General features: G+C 35.8%; 3 protein-coding genes across 3 annotated transcripts in view; all 3 read left to right on the top strand.

Moving 5' to 3' along the window:
• LOC116025396 (probable LRR receptor-like serine/threonine-protein kinase At3g47570) overlaps positions 1–1,472 on the top strand; it is a 5,120-nt gene extending 3,648 nt beyond the window's left edge. Inside the window, exon 6 of the mRNA XM_031266617.1 lies at positions 1,430–1,472. Within this exon, the coding sequence (XP_031122477.1) occupies positions 1,430–1,444 (15 nt within the window). The 3' untranslated portion in view covers positions 1,445–1,472. The remainder of the gene's footprint in view (positions 1–1,429) is intronic.
• A 4,129-nt stretch (positions 1,473–5,601) lies between these two features.
• LOC116024988 (LRR receptor-like serine/threonine-protein kinase EFR) lies at positions 5,602–6,219 on the top strand. Its single transcript, XM_031266039.1, has one exon. The coding sequence runs from the start codon at positions 5,634–5,636 to the stop codon at positions 6,198–6,200; it is 567 nt and encodes a 188-aa protein (XP_031121899.1). The 5' UTR covers positions 5,602–5,633; the 3' UTR covers positions 6,201–6,219.
• Positions 6,214–9,075, top strand: LOC116024987 (probable LRR receptor-like serine/threonine-protein kinase At3g47570). Its single transcript, XM_031266038.1, has 2 exons — positions 6,214–8,372; positions 8,564–9,075. Exons 1-2 carry the CDS (start codon positions 6,299–6,301, stop codon positions 8,965–8,967), a joined length of 2,478 nt encoding a protein of 825 aa, XP_031121898.1. The 5' UTR covers positions 6,214–6,298; the 3' UTR covers positions 8,968–9,075.
• The last annotated feature ends 2,443 nt before the right edge of the window (positions 9,076–11,518 follow it).

Below are 11,518 nucleotides of genomic sequence, written 5' to 3'. Positions count from 1 at the left end.
ATCAATTCAAAGCTCAAGAATATCCATACAACATTGCTCAATCCAAATCCACAAAGATCTATCTAATCATACTTGAAATTGAAATAGCAAAAGCAAAAGTAATGACAATAAATTAAAAGGAAGACTTAGCTTGAAATTAAACCTTGAACTTGAAATTGAATGTAGATCTCAATCTGACATATTTTCAATTCTTCTCTAATTCTAATCTAAACTAAGAATTGCAATGTGGAGTGAATTGGGAATGTGGAGTGAATTGGGGGAGATCTCTCTAGGCTAATCCTAGAGAGAGAAATATTCTAAACTGATCTAAAATGAAAATGTGATGGATCTCCTGCAAAATGGCTCAATTCCCCTTTTAAATCTCGCCCAACCGCCAATTTTCCGCGATGGACGCACGGGTGGACGCGCGTCCACGGCGATAAATGCGTCCAGACTTCAACTTCTGCGAGCGTTCTGATGGACACCCAGGTGGACGCGCGCGTCCACTGCGCGTCCACAGCAGACTGCTGCACAGACTTCAAACTTCAGAGAGTGAAAAATTGGACGCATGGGTGGACGCCTGGTGGACGCGCGTTGGACGCGCGTCCACTGGGCGTCCACAGGGCGTCCATGGTGTATTTCGCACTCCAACTTCGACTCGTGAATCCTTCTTCCAAATCTAGCCATTTTCTGCCTTTTTGCCCATCTTTTTACCTACAAAATGATTAACCAAGTGTGGAACGGGGTCCAATGGCAATATGAAGCATTCTAACGCAATTTAACACTAAAACATTCATAAAAGCTTTAACTTGTATACTAAACGATCCACGAACAACCGTATAAAAGTGGTATCTTTTGCACTTATCAGTTATGTTCCACCAGGTAAGAATATTGTCATAAAACTTTACCACTAGTTTCCATAACTAACTAGCTTAAGAGAAAAAGTCATATTCATATATTATATCTTATGTTGAAGAAGTTCTTTTCCAAGAATTAAAATGATCTATTAATTTTTATTTTTTCATTTGCTTTGTTTGTTTTCACAAATAAATTGGATTTAGAGTACGGGATAGGAGCAAAGGCATCAACTTTTGGAGATGTGTATAGCTTTGGAATCCTTTTGTTGGAAATGTTCACAGCTAAAAGACCCACAGATGCTCTATTCATGAATGGTGAATGTGCGAGTCTCTATGAGTATGTTGAGGCAGCATTATCTGAGAAAGTGATGAAAATTGTTGACCCATTACTTCTAGCATGCCAAGAAAGCAAACTTGGAATAAGACAAAATGAAAAGTTGGAGAATGATGACAATTTGGTGGAAATTGAAGAGAGCAAGGTGCATAACTTCTTCCTCTCCATTTTTAAAATTGGACTCACTTGTACTTCAACATCATCAAGGGATCGCATGCATATGAATGAAGTGAGCAGAGAATTACAGAAGATTAAGAAGGTCTTCTTTGCATAAAATTAAGAAAACATGTGTTGTGCATTCAAAAAAAGAAAACATGTGTTGTGATTTTACAATGTTTCCACTGGTGAACTAGCAATTATGTTAAGTTAATTAGTTTGTTATTTATTTGGATTAATAAATGCTGCTATGTGTTTCTTTTGCTATAAACTTTTTTTGGATTCTTCTTTTAATTTGTTATATGAAGCAACAAATATTCTCTATATTTTTTATATTACACTAAAGGTCGGTTTGAAAAATTGAAAAATGTTTTTCGAAAAATAATTTTTTTAAAATGATTCATTTTTCGAAAAAATATTTTAATTTTACATGGTTAAAATAATTTACCACTTGATATTACGATATTCACAAATCAAAACAATAGATGAATCCTTGGAAAGTACAATATCAATACAAAAAATCTGGAGATATTCTATGGAACAGATGGTGTTTTGGGCAATGCTAGAAGAAATGGGTCTGCAATCTTCATCACTTGCTTTGGCAATGCTGAGGCTACATGCACATAGAGATTACATTCATCATTGAATAAATCTGTGAGTCGCTTTGCAGTGAATCTTTTCAGCAAAAGAATTCCATAACTATATATATCTCCAAACGTTGGTGCATTTGTGCTTGTCGCATATTAGATCAAAATAATTTGCCAAGAAAAAACAAATTAAACCAAATGTAAAAGTAAAGCATCTATTATAGTTTGGTAATGAACTAAACCATAACTGGAAGTTTATAGAAATGATGTGATTTTCCCTTAATTAGCTAGTATACATATGACTATATGGTAAAGCTTCAATTAAAATTATGTTACTTACCTGTACCTGGTGGAGCGTAGCCTATATATGGTCCCATTTAATCCGATAGTACAAGATGAATCTTCAATTGTTGGTGAACAAAATATTGATGATCCAAAATCTCCAACATATATGATATGTTAAGTCATTGTCAAGAAAAATATTACTCGGTTTCAAATCATAATGAATAACGGGTGGTTCACAATCATTGTGATTTGTGAAGATAATTCAATTCTGAAGCTACATCAATAGCAATGTTTAACCTTTGAAGAGCAATCAAAACATTTGTTCTTGCAGCTTTGAATTCGTCACCAGCAAAATCTTGGGCAGCTTAAAAGATTTCCTCCTAGTCTCAATATAATTGTAGATGGGAACTCACAAGAGGTTGATGAGTTTGGTGAAGGCACCACAATTCCATCACCAATAATTGTAAGCAAAGAGTTTAAATTAGATTTTTCCCTGGATACAAAAGCTTAAAGGATTCTTAATCATCTGATGATGCCACAGAAAAGTAATTGACTGAGCTTATACTTCCGTTTCCTGAGAACTCTTCAGAACTCATCAGCACATAACGTACAAAACCGAGCAATGATTCATCAGAAGACAAACGGGGATGAGATGGAGATGATGATCCTCTTGGGCAAACAAAATTTAAATTTCTTAGTGTGGTCTATGAATTATTAGTAGGAATGCATTGTATGGTCAAATTCCGACACAGATTGGTCGTTTGTTTCAACTAAGATGCCTCGACTTGTCTGTCAATACATTCCGAAATTGGAAATCAGACTAGTACTATTTGGATTAAAGGAGTCCATTGATTACATTCTACAATTATACTTTTAAACCGCAAAATCGCACCGGGAATGACAACCGCACCTGGACCTATTTCTATATATATATATATATATATATATAAATAAATAAATGCATAATCATTAATCCAGAAGTTTTGTTTAGAAGCGCTAGTTTGATGTTATCTGATTGATAGTGTATGTTTCATTGTTTTGATCCATCTAGAAAGCCTTTTGCCAGCGCAAATTATATCGTGGACCGTGGTCCACAATGCATTGTGGACCGCGGTCCCAAAACGACGTCGTTTTGATTAATGAAAACAGACGGATGAATTCGCGCCACTCACTTTCTTTTCATATATACTGCACTTTCTTTTCATATATACTGCAGTTACATTTCAACACAAGTGCAGTTACCTTTCAACACAACTGTAGTTACTTTTTGATATAACTACATTTTCATTCGATAATATAAAAACACAAATGTGAAACTGTTATTCAGTATCTTTTCATATACACTGCACTTTCTTTTCAACACAACTACAGTTACTTTTTGATATAACTACAGTTTCATTCGATAATATCAAACACAAATGTGAAACTGTTATTCAGTATCTTTTCATATACATTGCACTTTCTTTTCAACACAACTACAGTTACTTTTTGATATAACTACAGTTTCATTTGATAATATCAAAACAAATGTAAGGCAGTATCTTTTGGAATGAACTGTAGTGTCAATTACGGGGCTCGTCTCCCACTTACTAAAACGACTTCGTTTTGGGACCGCGGTCCACAATGCATTGTGGACCGCGCATTGTGGACCGCGGTCCACAATATAAGAACTGTTTTGCCAGAAGACCTGAAGATATAGGTAGATAGCTAGATTGGATCCGAAACTCGGATTAGTACAGTTACTAACAAGGATAATAAGTGAAGGAGAAATCAAACTATTAAATTTTAAACACGTATTGTTCACATTAGATTTAGATCGGATAATAGTGAATTTTCATTTTCCATTAAAAATTGTAGTATTATTTCAGTTACAAAAATAAATTGCAAATGAATTTTTAATTAAAAAAAAAAACTACTAATTTTATATCATGTTTGCAAAATTGCAATGTAATAGGTCTTTTATATAGTTGTTATTCTATTCCCATTTCCCAGCCAATCTTTTCTATGAACAAAATGTGTTGCAAATGTTTGAATTAGTGTAATATGCTCGCCAATTTCTCACCACCAAATTCCAAGTCTTCCACTATGTGGTTCAATTCTTGCTTTCTTACTTTCCGTCCATCACATTATTCACGTACGAGTAGCCCCACCTCTTTTCATTTTCTTCGGTCGTTGCGTCGCCGCCGGCGACTCTCCCACTCGGCGCCGCCACCTTATAAGATTTATTCATTTTTAAAATATTGTTAATTTTTATAAGTACTAGTGACTCCGTTACAATGTAGTATCTGTCCATAGCTACTTTCTCAACTTAATGAAGCACAAAGAGTCAACAGTTGCCTCCACTGAGACTCGAACTCACTTCCATCCATGTGGGAGTGTAAATCGGGCAGTACGGTTATCCTGTGGACCATGTGTCATGGCTGATACTGCAGTNAACTGCAGTATCCGTTCAACACAATTGCAGTATCAGTCATGACCATGGTCCACAATATAATTTGTGTAAATCGAGTGCCACTAGACCACATTAAAAATCATTTTTAAAAAAGAGTTTTTTCCACTTTTGGTCCTATGACTTTAGTGTCTCTGTCAATTTAGGTACACGACTTTCATTCCTGACATAAGTAGTGCTTGACTTTGATTTTTTTGTCACTTTTAGTCCTTGACTTTGATTTGTTTTTCACTTTTAGTCCTTTCGGCCATGTGAGCGACAACTTTTAATCGAAATCAACAAACTGTTGTGCCATTAAGGATAAATAACGTTTAATGTATTTAGGGATTTATCAAAAGACAATTTTATCCTTAATGACACAACAGTTTGTTGATTCCGATTAAAAGTTGTCGCTTTAAAAGCGAAGTAGAACAAACAAATAACGTTTCTTTTTCCTATTTTTTCTCTGATTTTATTTATAAATATATTTAGGGCTTTATCAAAAAACACTTTTACCCTTAATGACACAACAGTTTGTTAATTTCAATTAAAAGTTGTCGCTCACATGGCCGAAAGGACTAAAAGTGAAAAAAAAAAAAATCAAAGTCGAACACTACTTATGTCAGGAATGAAAGTCGTGTACCTAAATTGATAGAGACACTAAAGTCATAGGACCAAAAGTGGAAAACACTCTTTTAAAAAATATTTTGAATTATTTGTTTATAATTAATGCAAATTAAAGTCTTAGTCTTCTTTCTGTCGTCCTACATCCCGTCCATTACGATTAATAAAGTGCTCTAACCGGCCACCATATTCCACTATGAGATTTAATTTGTCTCCTCCGCTTTTCAACTTACCTACCAATTAACAGTACGCATATCAGATTCCATCTTCATTTATCATGTCTATATAAACAATATAATATACACCCTGTGAGAAAAACACACATCTCTCTCTTGTTTATCTAATTAAATAATCCGTCTTTTTGAATTGTATATAGCTGAGAGATGGAGGTGATGAAGAAGATGATGAGGCATCACAAAACCCTCTCATTCTTTTATTTCACATCCTCATCATCAGCTGCTCTATTTACTCTCCATCTTCTTCTGTTTTGCTTAATATGTAGTGTTACCCATTCCTCCTTTGCATCATCAAATGAAACCGATAGACTTGCTCTTTTAGAGTTTAAACACCGGATTTCTGATGATCCCAATGGAGTATTTCTTAACTCCTGGAATGACTCTGTGCACCATTGTGGTTGGCAAGGAGTGAGCTGTGGCCATCGACACCCACGAGTTGTGGGTTTGGAGCTTCCTGAGATGGGGTTGGTGGGAACCATATCTCCTCATATTGGAAATCTCACTTTCCTCAGGGATCTTGATCTCCGTATGAATATGTTGCAAGGTGAAATTCCAGGAGAGATTGGTGGTTTGTTTCGACTAAGACTTCTCTCCCTGTCTATGAATGCCCTGACGGGAGAAGTGGCTAAGCTTAATCTCACCGGCTGCGTACATCTTAGGGACTCTATTTTGCTAAAAATGGCCTCCAGGGGAACCTCCCTACCGCTAATTTGAAGAAGCTACAAGTACTAAATCTCGGTAGAAACAGATTCACAGGTGGAATTCCTCCCACTTTTGGGAATTTGTCATCACTTCAAGGGTTGGGTTTGGAGATGAATCATTTGACGGGACGTATTCCGCATGAGATTACGGGATGTTGGGATTTAAATATCCTTTCACTTGGTGGCAACAATTTCACTGGTAGACTATCTCCTTCTTTCTTCAATATGACTTCTTTACAAATTTTTTCGGTATTTTTAAACTCACTTGAAGGGACCATTCCAAGCTACATAGGAGACACCATGCCAAACTTGGAAGCCTTTTATTTTGGTGCCAACAAATTCCATGGAACCATCCCAATTTCATTTCCCAACGCCTCTAAGCTTCAACTTCTTGATTTAGGAGGAAACCATCTTATAGGTAAAGTTCCAGACAATATTGGAAGGTTAAAAGATCTTCAAACTTTGTACCTTCTGTACAATCTTCTTGGTAGCAATGATCCCCTCAATGACTTAGCTTTTATAACATCTTTATCCAATTGTAGTAATTTGAATATGTTTTCCATTTCACAAAATAGATTTGAAGGTAAATTGCCAAACACCATAGCTAACCACTCATCCAAACTCCATTACCTATATCTAGGAGATAATAAGATATTTGGTACAATACCCGGAGCAATAAAAAATCTAGTTAGCTTGATCGGTTTTTCTATAAGTGGCAATCTATTATCAGGTGTTATTCCTAGTGAGATAGGTGAAATGCATAAACTACAAGCTTTGGGTCTTGATCGAAACCAATTATCTGGAAAAATGCCAATCACTCTTTATAACCTTACTTCTCTAGCTTTACTTGTTTTGGATAACAACAATTTTGATGGCAATATACCCTCAAATGTGGAAAACTTCAGGAATTTGAATGAATGGTACATGAACAATAACAAACTAGATGGCACCGTTCCTCAACAAGTTTTTAATTTGCCATCTTTGTCTAAGTACCTTGACCTTTCAAGTAATTCATTCACTGGCCCGTTATCTCCCGCCGTGGGCAAATTGAAAACACTAAATGCCTTAGATATCTCTGGAAACAAATTGTCGGGCAAAATTCCAGATACAATTGGAGATTGTTTGAGCCTTGAATATCTTGATATGCATGATAATCTCTTTGAAGGTAAAGTCCCGCCTTCTTTGGTTTCCTTAAAAAGCATTACACATTTGGATATCTCAAGCAACAAGTTGACTGGAGAGATACCAAGAGACCTCCAAAAGCTCCCTCTCTTGCAATATTTGAACCTTTCTTTCAATGATCTAGAGGGGGAGGTACCAACAGTTGGAGTGTTTTCAGAGGCAACCAATGTATCATTGCTTGGAAACAAAAAGCTATGCGGTGGTATACCTGAGCTAAAGCTGCCTCCATGTCCTGTCAAGAAAACAAAACACATAAAGCATTTAAAGCTTATGATTGTTATCTTGCCATGTATTTGCTCGGCTCTTGTGTTTGCATCATTCATTGCTTTTCTAACATTGTGTTGGAGGAAAAGAAAAAGGATGGATTCATTGAAGCCATCCAAAGTTGAAAAGCTTTCCAAAATCCCCTATAGAGACCTGCATCAAGCTACTGATGGTTTCTCTGAGACAAATTTGGTCGGTTCGGGAAGTTTTGGCTCCGTTTACAAAGGAAGATATGAGCAACGTGGAGGAGAACATACAATTGCGGTGAAGGTACTTGACCTTTTAAAAAATGGAGCTACAAAGAGCTTTCTTGCAGAATGTAAAGTGTTGAGGAACATACGCCACCGGAATCTTGTTCCAATTTTGACTTGCTGCTCCAGTTGTGATTTCGTAGGTAATGAATTCAAAGCTTTGGTTTATGAGTTCATGGAAAATGGGGATTTGGATATGTGGTTGCACACACATTCATCTAATGCAAGGACAACCGTTCTAAGTGTTCTTCAAAGGTTAAACATTGCAATTGATGTAGCTTCTGTGTTGCATTATCTCCATGATGATTGTGAACCGACGGTTGTTCATTGTGATCTAAAGCCAAGTAACATTCTACTTGACAAAGACTTAACTGCTCATGTTGGAGACTTTGGTATATCAAGACTTTATTCACGCACAATTGGAGATCCAATTGGTGAACAAAGTAGTACTATTGGATTAAAGGGGTCAATTGGTTATGTTCCACCAGGTAAGAATATTATTGTCATAAAACTTTACTACTTGTTTCCATAACTAACTAAGCTAGATAACTTAAGAGAAAAAGTCATATTCATATATTATATCTTATGTTGAAGAAGTTCTATGCCAAAAATTAAAATGATCTATTAATTTATATTTTTTCATTTGCTTTGTTTGTTTTCACAAATAATCTGGATTTAGAGTACGGGATAGGAGCAAAGGCATCAACTTTTGGAGATGTGTATAGCTATGGAATCCTTTTGTTGGAAATGTTCACTGCTAAAAGACCCACAGATGCTTTATTCATGAATGGTGGATGTGAGAGTCTCTATGAGTATGTTGAGGCAGCATTATCGGAGCATGTGATGAAAATTGTTGACCCATTACTTCTAGCATGCCTAGAAAGCAACCTTAGAATAAGACAAGATGAAGAGTTGGAGAATGATGGCAATTTGGTTGAAATTCAAGAGAGTAAGGTGCATAACTTCTTCATCTCCATCTTCAAAATTGGACTCACATGTGCTTCAAGATCACCAATGGATCGCATGCATATGAATGACGTGAGCAGGGAATTACACAAGATTAAGAAAGTTTTCTTTGCATAAAATTAAGCAAACATGTCTTGTGATTTGACAATGTTTCCACTGGCGAACTACCAATTATGTTAAGTTTGTTGTTTATTTGGACTAATAAATGCTGCTCTGTGTTTTATTTTTGCTATAAACTTTTTTTAGATTCTTCTTTTGTTATATAAAAGCAACAAATATTCTCTATATTTTTATACTACACTAAAGGTCCGTTTAAAAACCTGAAAAATATTTTTCGAAAAATAATTTTATAAAAATGATTCATTTTCGAAAAATATTTTAATTATACATGGTTAAAATAATTTACCACTTGATATTACGATATTCACAAATCAAAACAAAAGATGAATCTTGGGAAAGTACAATATCAATACAAAAAAATCTGGAGATATTCTATGCAATAGAGGGTGCATGTTTGCTTGTTCTTATATATACATGAAGCTCTTTTTGATATTCCGTAACTCGATGAAAACATCTTTCATAAGTATTCGATCCAATGGGGATGTAGAAGTACAAGACAGCCCGATTTTGAAGATGGAGAAAAAGAAAGTACGCATCTCGCTCTCCTTAATTAATTTTCAGCAAATTTTCATCACTGTCCAACATTTTATCCCATCCACGGTTTCTTTCTAGGTATGTTAGAAGCAATGGGTCGTCTACAATCTTCATCACTTGCTCGGGATGCTACATACTCATAGAGACTACATTCATCATTGAATAAATCTGTTGTGAGTCGCTTTAATTTGCAGTGAACATTTTCAGCAAAAGAATTCCATAATTATATATACCTCCAAATGTTGATGCATTTGTGCTTGTCGCATATTCTAGATCAAAATAATTTGCCAAGAAAAAACAAATTAAATCAAATGTAAAAGTAAAGCATCTATTATAGTTTGGTAATTAAAGAACTAAACCATAACTGGAAGTTTATAGAAATGATGTGATTTTCCCTTAATTAGCTAGTATATATATGAGTATATGGTAAAGCTTTAATTAAAAACATGTTAGTTACCTGGTGGAGCGTAGCCTATGGTCCCATTTAATCTGACAGTACTTGATGAATCTTCAATTGTTGGTAAACAAAAAATTGATGATCCAAAATCTCCAACATGAGCAGTTAAATCTTTGTCAAGAAAAATATTGCTCGGCTTCAAATCACAATGAATAAGTTGTGGTTTATAATCATTGTGAAGATAATCCAATACTGAAGCTACATCAATAGCAATGTTTAACCTTTGAAGAGCAGTCAGAACATTTGTTCTTGCAGTAGAATGTATATGCAATCACGTATCAAGATTCCCATTTTTCATAAACTTATAAACTAGAGCTTTGAATTCGTTACTATAAAAATCATAACTTGAGCAGCATGTCAAAATTGGAACAAAATTTCTATGGCGTGATACCTCACATTCTGAATAAAAGCTCATTGAAGCACTATTTTTTAGAAGGTCAAGAACCTTTACCCCAAAAGTTTGTTCCCCACCTTGCTCAAGTTTTCCTCTATAAACAGTGCCAAAATTTCCAGAACCAATCAAATTTTTATAGCAGAAACCTTCAGTCGCCTTATGCAAGTGGCTTTAAGAGATCCTGAAAAACTTTTCAATCTTGGGCAGTTTAAAGGATTTCTCATAGTCTCAACTATTCCTAGATGCAGAGGTGGATTGATTATGGCCTTGCTGGGAGTCTTCATCAGCGGATGACACATTATTCATCAATGCACCAGAAGAGATCGAACTATTCCTAGAAACACATGGAGTGCAAGATTTCACATGCACAATAACAGAAGAAGGTTGGTTCAGCTCCGAAACCTAAGTTATTCATAGTTGACCGACTCAAATCAAAAAGTCCAATAAGCCTATCTCAATGAGAATTGGAATTGTACTTTTGTAGTTACCAAATTAACAATATGACGAATTAAGGTTACGTTCCTCACGGATTTCCCTTAATTTTGATAAGCTATTAGCGTAAAAGTGGGTGTCATGAGCTATTAACGTAAAATTGGGTGTCATGTTGGTCAATATATTACTTATGAATCGAACAATGTGGACCACAAAAGTACTGAATTGTCAGACGTTAAATTCCAAGTATAGCAATTCCACTCTAGCATCAACTTGTCAAACACTCATATAAGAAATTTCTGATCGAATTGGATGGGGTGATTCACTTCATTTTAATCAGCGTTAATAATATATAAATTCTACATGCAACATGAAATCAAATTACTTGCAGCAAACAAAATTGAGTTAATACTCAATATAGTATTTGATTATAGTGAATTTTCTCGATTTAGTTCTAAATGATATTTTGCCCACAAAGTTTAAATTTTATTTTTTACAAGGTTATAAGTACTTAAGGTACAATAGTATGAAAATAAAATAAATAATCATTTTTATTCTTCCATGTAATTATTATGATAATTTTATGGTAATCTCCCCCCCCCCCCCCCCCCCCCCCCCCCCCCCCCCCCCCCCCCCCCCCCCCCCCCCCCCCCCCCCCCCCCCCCCCCCCCCCCCCCCCCCCCCCCCCCCCCCCCCCCCCCCCCCCCCCCCCCCCCCCCCCCCCCCCCCCC

This window comes from Ipomoea triloba, chromosome 7, assembly GCF_003576645.1.
Source record: "Ipomoea triloba cultivar NCNSP0323 chromosome 7, ASM357664v1".
Taxonomy (NCBI): domain Eukaryota; kingdom Viridiplantae; phylum Streptophyta; class Magnoliopsida; order Solanales; family Convolvulaceae; genus Ipomoea; species Ipomoea triloba.
This window is presented reverse-complemented; position numbering and strand designations above follow the sequence as displayed.